We start from the raw sequence: 12,337 nt of genomic DNA, 5'->3' as shown, positions 1-12,337 counted from the left end.
AATCCTTAATAACACTAACCACATTCCAGAACTAGTTTCCTCAGCTGTGATCTCACTGAAGCAAATTCAGTACATAAAGCTGTGTGTTTAATTTGTAACTAGGTTTTGTCATTTTGACTTTGGATGCACAAGTCATAAGAGATCACCAGCACTGCAAAACTTTAAAAATAAAACAAAATCTTCCAACTTGTAAATCTGATGTTAAATTCAGAAAAAGGGAAGTGAAAGAAAGCTGAAAACTCCAAAAGGGGAATAAAAGGCAACTTGACCAAACCATCACAAAATGGCTTAGAATAGGGGAAAGTGAAGCAGCAAACTAAATTAGCAGCCCAACTGTTAGTTTCTTTTAAAAAGTACTGATACTCCCTTTTAAGGGAAGTTGTGCTAAGGCAATTAAGGCTTAGGTGTAATGATTAAGGACCTTTTAGCTACTTACCAGGAAAACGACACCAAACTACTAACAGAGACAGTAAGATGGTGAGGATAACTACATTTGAGACCTCAAATTAAGTACATAATAAAATCACCGATTGACACTATCTTTTACACACTACATCACAGACATAGTTTCCCCTTTAATAGTATATACATACAGCAAGACTCCTTTTTAAAGAGCATCTATTAAAGGATTAAATTTAACATTTTCTAGCACCATATACACACATATACATATGTATGTATGTATCAGTTTATTTTTGGATACCAAGTCATGGTATAATTAACAAAGATTTAAGATCAAATGCATTTTAAATGCTAATATGGCATTTAGTAGAGTCAGACATTGAGCTACCCCAAAATAACTCAAAATGTTGTACCTAATATAATATTTGAATCCTTAATATCCTCTAGAAAACAATATTTCATACAAGGTGACAATATTAATGGCACAAATTTCTAAAGGATTTCTACAAATATTAGTACTCTTCCCATTTAAATACCAAAGTCCAAGAGACTAGCCTTATTTTTATTTTTATTTTTTTGAGACAAGAGTCTCTCTCTGTTGCCCAGGCCTGAGTGCAGTGGTGCCATCTTGGCTCACTGTAACCTCCACCTCCAGGGTTCATGGAAATCTTGTGCCTCAGCCTCCCAAGTAGCTGGGACTGCAGGTGGGCGCCACCATGCTTTTGGTAGAGATAGGGTTTCACCATGTTGGCCAGGCTGTTCTCAAACTCCTGGCCTCAAGTGATCCACCCACCTCGGCCTCCCAAAGTGCTGGGATTACAGGCGTGAGCCACCGCGTCCGGCCCTTACTTTTACAAATTGCCTTACCAATAGGAAAAATGTACCTTACAAGTTCATTTCCGAAAGCAAGCTCTGCCCAGACTTTCTCCATGAAGGAGCAACCATTTCTGTACTTTTTGCCAGGTGGGGAGAGGGGACCTGTGCTGTCCAAGATAATGACCTGAGAGGTCATGATCTCTTGCTTAACAGTTTAAGACATCCTGAGGGATCTGCTTCCTGAATATTTCATTTTTTGAGACAGAGTCTCGCTCTGCCACCCAGGTTGGTGGCATGACCTCGGCTCACTGCAACCTTTGCCTTCGGAGTTCAAGCAATTCTCCTGCCTCGGCCTCCCGAGTAGCTGGGATTACAGGCACATGCCACCACACACAGCTGATTTTCGCATTTTTTAGTAGAGATGGAGTTTTACCATGCTGGCTAGGCTGGTGTTGAACTTCTGACCTCAGATGATCCACCAGCCTCAGCCTCCCAAAGCGCTGGGATTACAGGTGTGAGCCACCATGCCCGGCCCTTCCTGAATATTTAAAACCTTTAGCCATGCACAAGACTGAAAAGTTTTTCCCTTAGTATTTCATCAATCCTATTCAATTAAAAATCCTAGTAGGCATAAATTTCTTCTTATCAGAATATCAACAAACATTTTAAGTTTATACCAAGCTTGTGGCTTGGTGTATGTGTGTGTGTACGTGTGTGCATGTATAAAGCTGTTTAGGAAAAGTTTCTCTCAACAAGGAAATTGTTAGGCATTTCCCAGTCACATTTGCTTGGTATGCAAAAATTGATTTCTGAAACAACTCCATTTTTCATTAACTCCAGCCTTCTTATTAAACTGCATTATATTTCCATTTTAAAATTGAATTATTTACAGATATAAATACTTTCAATAATTTGACTGGCACAAGGAAAATACTGTTCAACAAGTCTACTCCCTTAACATGTATTCTTTAAAAAGTGTTTTACTGTACAATTAAAAATTAGTATAAAAAACCCAACTCACTGGCAAAGTAGAAAGAAGGGCTTGTCTCCTTGTTGTATGGTAATTTGGGACATGCTGAATTTGGGAAATAGAAAGGTAAATTAGCCTTTTGAGGTGTGCATTTTCCGAATTTTCTGGAAAGGTTGACATATTAGTAATTTCTTTTTGTATTCATGCATAATTATTTTATAAGAGATGACAAGCACTTTAAACATTGTTACAGAATTTTAAAAGAAAGGACTAAACCGGAAGACACTGTTCTTCTGTACTTAGGTGTCAAGTTGTCATGCTGACTTGCTTAAAAGTTAAAGGAATAAAATCATTATCTAATAAAAAGACCAACATGGCATTCTACTGAACAACTTTGATATAAATCATGTACCAAAATGAAACAATATTTACCAAGTTTAATTCAATAGACACACAATTTTGCAAAACATTACTAATGGAAATGTCATTATCCTGAAAGATTATCTAGCAATGGATCCAAAAATTTAGGAACATTGCAAGAATATAAACATGAATATTATCATTTCTTATTAAAACATGTCTACATAAAGGGGTAGGGCATATGAGTGAATCTAAATACACCTGGAAGTATACACACCAAAATGTTAAAAGGCAGTTGTCAGGTGGAGGGATTATGGATGCTTTTCATTTTTTTTTTTTTTTTTTTACTTACTATATTTTCTTACTTATCTTACTAATCTGCATTAAACTACCAAAAACAAACCAAAACAGGATTCTGGATCTAACTCTTCCTAATGGCCCTAGTTAGTCAGAAAACTTTATTACTCTTTCTGAAAGGTCAAAGCATCACCATAAAACAAAATTAGATGAATTAGAGGAGTAGATGTGAGGCTGGGCATGGTGGCTCACATCTGTAATCCCAGGACTTTGGGAGGCCTAGGCAGACAAATCACGAGGTCTGAAGTTCGAGACCAGCCTGGCCAAGATGGTGAAACCCCGTCTCTACTAAAAATACAAAAATTGGCTGGTTGTGGTGGCGCGCACCTGTAGTCCCAGCTACTCCGGAGGCTGAGGCAGAAAAGTCACTTGAACCTGGAAGGCAGAGGTTGCAGTGAGCCAAGATCACACCACTGCACTCCAGAATGGGTGACAGAGTGAAACTGCCTTAAAAAAAAAAAAAAAAAAATAGATGTAATAGGGAAAAAAAAAAAAAAATAAAGTAACTTCTTAGAAGGGATGGGGTAGAGGCAATGATGACAGTTAGATTAAGAGACATCAAAGAGGCCAGGCGCAGGGCTCACACCTGTAATCCCAGCAGGGAGGCTGGGATTGGGAGGCTGAGGTGGGTGGATCACCCGAGCTCGGGAGTTCAACACCAGCCTGACCAACATGGTGAAACCCCGTCTCTACTAAAAATACAAAAATTAGCCAGGCATGGTGGCAGGCACCTGTAGTACCAGCTACTCAGGAGGCTGAGGCAGGAGAATTGCTTGAACCCAGGAGGCAGAGGTTGCGGTGAGCCAAGATTGAGCCACTGCACTCCAGCCTGGGCGACAGAGCAAGACTCTGTCTCAAAAAGATAAAAAAGAAAAAGGGAAAAAAAAAAAAAAAAAGAGGCCGGGCACGGTGGCTCACGCCTGGAATCCCCCAGCACTTTGGGAGGCCGAGGCGGGTGGATCACAAGGTCAGGGGATCGAGACCATCCTGGCTAACACAGTGAAACCCTATCTCTACTAAACAAATACAAAAAATTAGCCAGGCACAGTGGCAGGCACCTGTAGTCCCAACTACTTGGGAGGCTGAGGCAGGAGAATGGCGTTAACCCAGGAGGTGGAGCCTGCGGTGAGCCAAGATCGTGCCACTGCACTCCAGCCTGGGCGACAGGGCAAGACTCCATCTCAAAAAAAAAAAACAAAAAAAAAAAACAAAAAAAAACAAAAAAAAAAGAGAGACATCAAAGAGATGAGGTTTTTGACAAAAGCCCTTTCTAAGAGAGCTAGAAAGAGTACAAGGTCAATAATTTTTTGGAATGTAATAAATAATTCTCCTATTTGATCAATTTAACTGTTCAGTAATGTTAGCATATTTGTATTAAACATACTAAAAATTTAGGCCGGGCGCAGTGGCTCAAGCCTATAATCCCAGCACTTTGGGAGGCCGAGACGGGCGGATCACGAGGTCAGGAGTTTGAGACCATCCTGGCTAACACGGTGAAACCCCGTCTCTACTGAAAAATACAAAAAGCTAACCAGGCGAGGTGGCGGGCGCCTGTAGTCCCAGCTACTCGGGAGGCTGAGGCAGGAGAATGGCGTAAACCCGGGAGGCGGAGCTTGCAGTGAGCTGAGATCCGGCCACTGCACTCCAGCCCTGGCAACAGAGCAAGACTCCGTCTCAAAAAAAAAAAAAAAAAAAAACTAAAAATTTAAAAACAATAATCAGGATTTCATTTTGCAGTCATTAGTGGTCTTATGTTTTCAATGCCTTTGGCTATGGCCATAACAATTAACGAATGAGAAAAGGTGACATAAAATTGTCACCAACATCTGGGTGCACGTTCTTCTGTTTGCATTAAATGTTTTAAAAACCTAGATAGGATGTAGCTTAAAATAAGCACAATTCATACTCAAAGTATTTGGTTCCTTTGAGAAAATTTATGGCAATATATTTAATATATTTATAAAATATAAATTCTTCAGGGAAGATGAGTATAAAATTAACACTTCTATGTAAGTTTGTTATAGTTTATAAGAATGTACTTAAAATTTTGTTTATATTTGATATAATAAGGCTTTGAAAGTCTAATAATTCAAATAAATCTCTGAAGATTTAATGAAGAATGTGCTTAAGCAGATTAAATTATGGCTTATGATAGCATAGAACAAAACAATTCTTTCTGATGTTTTCTTTTTTTAAATAGAGACAGGGTCTTGCTCTGTTACCCAGGCTGGATTACAGTGGTGCCATCATAGCTCACTGTAGCCTCAAAGTCCTGGGCTCAAGTGATCCTCCCATCTCAGCCTCCCGTGTAGGTAGGAATACAGGCACATGCCACCATGACTAGACTTTTTCTTTTTTCTTTTTTTTTTTTTTGGTAGAGATGGGATCTCGCCATCTTGCCGAGACTGGTCTTGAACACCTGGGCTAAGCGATCCTCCACTTCAGCCTCCCCAAGTGCTTGGATTACAGGTGTGAGCCACCATGCCCAGCTCCTAGTGTCCTTTTTAGGGTCTTAAGCACCCCAAAGGGAATCTTGATTAACTAGTGACAATCACAATAAGTCCACAGCCTTGCTCCTAGCCTGCCTCCATACAGACAGCAATTAAATACCACCTGTGTAAACTGCAGGAGAGTACTTCATATTTGGCTGAGTAACCTTCTCCTGGCATGAAAGAACTGGCTCTAATGACTAGTTCGTTCCAGATTTCACTGGACTTTAGATCTAGTGCTTTGTTTTATTTGCAACATTTCCTATTTGCCCACACATAAATGGACTTTGGGGTCTAAGGCCCCACTGCTCTTCAAATGGACATGTTCTGGGAAGTAGTTATGAAAATCATCCGTACCTCAAACACAGTATTTACCATATAGGCTGTTTCAAAACAAATGAACATTCATTAAAAAGGTGAAGCCAGATGTTGGCAGTGAATGAACACATGGGAAGAAAGATTCTGCTTAACATTACAGTATTATTGCTACAATGTCTCAAAAGCATTGGTACACAAATATCTACTCTCTAAATGCAATGGAAATTTTAGCTCAAAAGTTTCACATCTGATTCCAAGGGGAGTATGCCAAAAAATGGAAGGAAAGAGATGTTTTTCCACTTGTTAAATCATGATGTATTCACCAGAAATGCACAAACAATCATAATGAACTTTTAACCTAAGCCTTTAGCAAACTGGAAAATTGTTAAAATATATACAAGTTGCATAAAAGCCAGCGTGATGAATCAATCATGCCTTTTCACGCATATTCAGTCCTGGTTAAGACAACTAAAGACAAGTCAAATGACATGGGGTCATAACCAAAATAATAAACCAAGTCAGTTTGTCAGTATCTTTTACAATTAAATTACGGATGGGCTTCTTGAAAAAAATGTTTTCCAAAATGTAGCAATCACACAATTTTTTATTTAAAATGTATAATCCACAATAAAAAGTTGAAAGTGATAATGTGGGAAATTAAGACTGGGCTTAAGTTTTATAAAACTAAACACCTTTGATGATGTACAAATTCCTATCAGCAGTGAGTCTTTATGACAGACAAGAACCTCCAGGAAGAAAGCATAAGCTGTGGGTTACAGGTAACAGGAAGGATGATTGCTGCTGCCCAAGTCCTATTCTCATTAACCTACAGAATGTTAAAACTTTTAACATTCTGTTAAAAAGGACAGAGGTGATATGAAAAGTAATGTCTCAAGAAGAGGGTTTGCCAGAAATCTGTAAATTCTTTTTTCTTTTTTTTTTTTTTTTGAGATGGAGTCTCACTCTGTCGCTCAGGCTGGAGTACAGTGGCGCAATCTCGGCTCACTGCAACCTCCACCTCCTGGGGTCAAGCAATTCTCCTGCCTCAGTCTCCCAAGTAGCTGGGATTACAGGCACCTGCCACCACACCCGGCTAATTTTTGTATTTTTAATAGAGACGGGGTTTCACCATGCTGGCCAGGCTGGTCTCGAACTCCTGACCTCAGGTGATCTGCCCACCTAGGCCTCCAAAAGTGCTAGGATTACAGGCGTGAGCTACCACGTCCAGCCTGAAATCCGTAAATTCTTTTTTTTTTTTTTTTAAATAAGAGTCTTGCTCTGTCACCCAGGTTGGAGTGCAATGGTGCGATCTCAGCTCACTGCAACCTCTGCCTCCTGGGTTCAAGCAATTCTGCTGCCTCAGCTTCCTGAGTAGCCAGGACTACAGGCGCGTGCCACCGCACCCGGCCAATTTTTTGTATTTTTAGTAGAGACGGGATTTCACCATGTTGGCCAGGCTGGTCTTGATCTCCTGACCTCATGACCCACCCGCCTTGGCCTCCCAAAGTGCTGGGATTACAGTCGTGAGCCACTGTGCCCAGCCTGTAAATTCTTAAATAACTCAGTTTTGCCTAGACATACTTGTTCAGGACATCTAAACTTAAAAAATAAAAATGTTATATTCTTAGTATTTCAAAAAGTTTAAAAGAGGTTTTAAAAATGAAACGTCCATGTAGCTGCATGTAACTGTCATCTCATTCTCATAGCAGTACACTTTTCAACTGTATGAGTAAACCAAAATTATCCCCTACTCCAAAAAACCAAAAATGCAAACAGGAAAACTAAATGACACTACAGTTCTCAGAAATATTCAGAACAAAATATCTTAATGAAATCAGTACTATTTAAAAGTATATTCTGAAAAACATTTGAAGCAATCCATTAATTCTATATCATAAGATATACAAGTGGACATTTAATTTTAAATTATCAACAGTGAAAAATCTGTTATTTTGGTACTTTAGACAGCTGCTAAGTTGATCTACACAAATTTCTCTGTTTAGTCACAAAATGAAGATGGGTTTTTGCTTATTATTGTCACATATAAATACTGCTTAGTTTTACATAAAATACTTCTCATTTTCATTTCAGCATTCTGTTTACATTGGTTAAAAAGTGTGAATCATGTCTAAAATATATCTAATATTACATAATATTCAACCACTTAAAATACAGCATGATGTAGAAACATAGCATTATCATTATAACAAACAGCAAAACAAACAAACAAACAAAAAAAACGAATGCCCGTGACCCACAGATCAAGTAGTGAAGCAGAATGTTTTCATGCTGGAAAACGCTTTTATGCTTTTATTATTATAAAATTCTCTTGCACGTCATAGGATATACCAAAGCATAATACTGATGAGGAAGAGGAGAAAGGTACCTTTCTCCACAAAGATGCTTTGCCATTATAAACATCATTACATTTTAGTTAAAGCAGGAGAGAGATCTGAAGACCAGGTACAGAAGTAGAAACTATTTGCCAAGACTTATAAACCAAGTCAGGCAAAGAAATGAGTTCATCTTTTCCTTCAGATTCTTGACCCTCAATGTCATAAAAGGTCAGGTTATTCTTAGAGTATGTTTTCAGAAACTTAAATTAAGAAGAGTCACACACACTGGAAAAGACAAACAAAGTGCTTCCTACCATACATCGCATGCGTCTGCTCATGAGCCCCGTACTGAGTTGCTGAAGAAGATACTAAACCAGGCTGGGCATGTGTTGGTGGTGCCATCATTCTAGCATTACCCTGTATTACAGGACTATAGACATGAGGATGCTGTGTTCAAACAAAAAATAAAGAAAGAACATCAATACTGCAAATAGAGCCAAGCAGACTTTAGTTTAAAGATTTTTAACTCCATGGTTTCCAGATTTCCAGAAACAAATGTGAACTCTCAAATCTTTCTTGGCTGATTCCTCTGAACCTGTTACAATGATCAGTAACCTTCGAATATATATTAAAAAGGGTCCCCAAGTCCCTATCTATCTACCCTTCCATCACACAAAAGCAAAAATTATAAAGGAAAATCCCTTTACCATATTAAAAGCTTTTCAAAATGGTACAAAAATTAAGAGTTAGCCCTACCAGCCTTACCTGAGACTGATAATGTGGCACATGCTGAACAAGGGGCTGATTTGGGAACTGCTGAGGACTATAGGCAACATATTGCGTGGAGTAAGCTGGTGGGGTGGCTGCAATCGGTGGGCCCGCTGCTGACGCTGGATGCATCATGGCACTCTGATGATGCTGGTCTTGCCGCTGTTGGGGCATATTTGGTACTGCAGAAAAAAAGCACACTGCCTATTAAACAGTATCTCCACAGCATAATACATGTGTTCACATGGTCTAGGAGGTTCTGAATGATTTGACCCTGCATCTGCGTCTCTGATGCTATCTCATACCACTCCCACTTCTGCCACTCTGGGTTGTTTGCGTATCATGCATGCTAGTCCTCAGCCTCAAACACCAGTTCCCAAATCCCAGCTGGGATAATTCTGCCTCATCCTTCAGGTGTCAGCTTGAAAGCAACTTCCTCAGAGAGACTTTCTCTCATGGCCCTCAGACTTGATCAAGTCCCTGGAATAGACTCTTATAGCATTTTGAAATCACTTCTCATATGATATTTTCTGGGACAGGCACTGCATTCATTTTGAGAAAAACAAAAGTATGACCAAAGAGCCAAAACAGATCCAACGCTAACTTTCTATCTTCCTACATTTCCTACCACCGATTCCTTGTAACACTTCCCATTCTTTCTCAAACCCAGTATAACAACAGCACCATGTAGCATACAGCATGTTTCTAAATAATAGTTCTTTTAAAAGATTACTCTATGTCTTATCTTAATCCACACAGGTGGTCTGCGTGTAAGGGCCTCTCCCTGTTACAACTCCAGTTAAGAATTCAGCTCAACTGTCGTCTCCAATGTGAGGTTTTTTTCCAGTTCCTCCAGCACAAGCTAGCTACTTTCCATGTGCCTCTTTCCTCCCACATTTCTTACAGCACTATTGTCTGTGACCTGTTTCTGGTGTGGCATTAACCAAGCCACTTCAGGAAAAGAATTATGGAATGACTGCTTACAACTAGGTATAAGGCACAAAGAATATAGAACTTGTTCATAAAATCCTAAGAACTGATTATATAATTAACTGCAAATTTGTGGCTAAACATTCACTGACTGTTGCTGAAATTTGGGAGAGGTCGTTACATATTATTTTATCTATGTAGAAAAGTAAACCTGAAAATTTTTTTACATTTTATCTTGGATGCATATATTTAAATTAAAAAGTACCTCCTTTTGGTAGACAAAAAGCCACTGAAAACTATCACTTTTATCAAATGAAAGTTTGTCCAATTATGCTCACTAACTGAGCTTGAACTATTCACTATTATTACTTTGTTAGTTATATCCTTCCCGTATATTTAAAAAATAATTAAAAAGCTAGTCAAGTATACTATGGTGCTATTATTTAGATATCGTGCGTCTCCACTAATTTTCATGTTAAAACATGATCCCCAGGCCAGGTGCAGTGGCTCACGCTTATAATCCCTGCACTTTAGGAGGCCAGGACGAGCAGACTGCTTGAGCTCAAGAGTTTGGGACCAGGCTGGGCAACATGGGGAGACCCTGTCTCCACAAAAAATACAAAAATATTAGCCAGCCGCAGTGCTGTGCGTCTATGGTCCCCACTACTCAGAAGGTTGAGGCGGGAGGAACATTTCAGCCAGGGAGGTAGATGCCGCAGTGAGCCATGATTGCACCACTGCACTACAGCCTGGGCGAAGAAGTGAGACCCTGTCTCAAAAAAGGGGAGGGGAGGAGATAGGAGGGGAAGAAAAGAAACCAAGTCCTTGACTCTGCCTGTTATTTGAAAAATGTTAAAAATATTTTCATTCAACACCTCAAAGGATTGGAATTTAGTAAAGGAGCAGGGTAAAAACTAACATACAGACAGCAGTAGCCTTCATATGTGGTACTTCATAAGTAATTAGTTAGAAGATGCAACGGAAGAGAACTCCCTGGGTTACATTAACATTAAAAAAGAACCTACCGGCCCGGCGCGGGCGCGGTGGCTTAAGCCTGTAATCCCAGCACTTTGGGAGGCCGAGACGGGCGGATCACGAGGTCAGGAGATCGAGAACATCCTGGCTAACACGGTGAAACCCCGTCTCTACTAAAAATACAAAAATTAGCCGGGCGAGGTGGCGGGCGCCTGTGTAGTCCCAGCTACTAGGGAGGCTGAGGCAGGAGAATGGCGTAAACCCAGGAGGCGGAGCTTGCAGTGAGCTGAGATCCGGCCACTACACTCCAGTCCGGGCGACAGAGCGAGACTCTGCCTCAAAAAAAAAAAAAAAAAAAAAAAAAAAAAAAAAAAAAAAAGAACCTACCTAAGGCATACACTGAAAAAAATGTACAAAACCTTAAGGATAAACTTTATTTTTATTTATTTATTTTCTTTGAGACAGAGTCTCGCTTGGTCACCCAAGCTGAAGTGCAGTGGTGCAATCTGGGACTACAGGGGAGCACCATGCCTGGCTAATACTTGTTTTTGTATTTTTAGTAGAGATGGGGTTTCTCCATGTTGGCCAGGCTGGCCTTGAACTCCTGACCTCAGGTGATCTGCCCACCTCCACCTCCCAAAGAGTTGGAATTACAGGCATGAGCCACCGCATCCAGCCAAGGATAAACTTTAATATGCTACTGAAGGTATACTTTGTTCTTGAATAGGAAGACTCAACATCATAAAGACATCAATCATTTCTTCTCAAGTTAATTTATAAGTTTATTGTGATTCTAGCCTGCCATGGTGGCTCATGCCTGTAGTCCCACCACTTTGTAAGGCTGACACAGGCAGACTGCTTGAGCTCAGGAGTTTGACACCAGCCTGGGCAACATGGTGAAACCCTGTCTCTATAAAACACACAAAAATTAAGCCGGGCACGGTGGTGCTCACCTGTAGTCCCAGCTACTCGGGGGGCTGAGGTGGGGGGATTGCCTTAGCTTGGGAAGTGAGGCTGCAGTATGCCCAGATCATCCCACTGCACTCCAGCCTAGGTAACAGAGCGACCTTGTCTTCAAAAAATTAAAAAATTAAAAAAAAAAACCCTAGGTTTATACTGACAATATACAATCAACAACAAAAAAACAATAGAATCAACAACAAAAAAACCCATCTCATTGGTTACCTTTGGAGGACAACAGAAAACCAACTCATTATTTTGAAGACTGCCTTAAAAAGGGAAATGATTAACATTTTAAATTACTCTTCCTCAGGGTAACCAAACAGCTGGATATGGTAAAGTTTTTCTTTATAAAAATATTCCAGGTAATAATTGAAGAAGGGATGAAAGAAAAAGAATGTCACCATTCTGTAACCCCTAAGGAAATAATGGATCTTGGGCGAGACAATTATCATCAATGGCTGCTAAAAGACAACAACAAAAAAGTAAGGCACTAAAGGGAAATAAACATCTAGGAACTCACTGGCTAGTCCTATCAGGAAAAAGACTGATTACATTACATGACTCCTCACTGTAAGTACATACATCTGTGAAACACTGGGGAAAAAAAAATCTTATCAAGCCTCCATTATCTACTATCCGTTTACAAAGATTAC

The 12,337-nt window shown here is 39.8% G+C and overlaps 1 protein-coding gene across 18 annotated transcripts in view; it reads right to left on the bottom strand.

Moving 5' to 3' along the window:
- ATXN2 (ataxin 2) overlaps positions 1–12,337 on the bottom strand; it is a 156,965-nt gene that overhangs the window by 9,589 nt on the left and 135,039 nt on the right. For 11 of the 18 annotated variants that reach the window (XM_030939943.1, XM_030939945.1, XM_030939935.1 and 8 more), the window contains 3 exons: positions 8,814–8,998; positions 8,363–8,495; positions 2,240–2,293 (listed from right to left, as the gene is read on the bottom strand). In XM_030939943.1, the coding sequence (XP_030795803.1) occupies positions 2,240–2,293; positions 8,363–8,495; positions 8,814–8,998 (372 nt within the window). The remainder of the gene's footprint in view (positions 1–2,239; positions 2,294–8,362; positions 8,496–8,813; positions 8,999–12,337) is intronic. The other 7 variants (XM_030939938.1, XM_030939941.1, XM_030939942.1 and 4 more) reach the window with 1 other exon arrangement.

Source organism: Rhinopithecus roxellana, chromosome 10 (assembly GCF_007565055.1).
Source record: "Rhinopithecus roxellana isolate Shanxi Qingling chromosome 10, ASM756505v1, whole genome shotgun sequence".
NCBI classification, from domain to species: domain Eukaryota; kingdom Metazoa; phylum Chordata; class Mammalia; order Primates; family Cercopithecidae; genus Rhinopithecus; species Rhinopithecus roxellana.
Note: the sequence above shows the minus strand (reverse complement) of the source record. Positions and strands in the feature narration are given on the sequence as shown.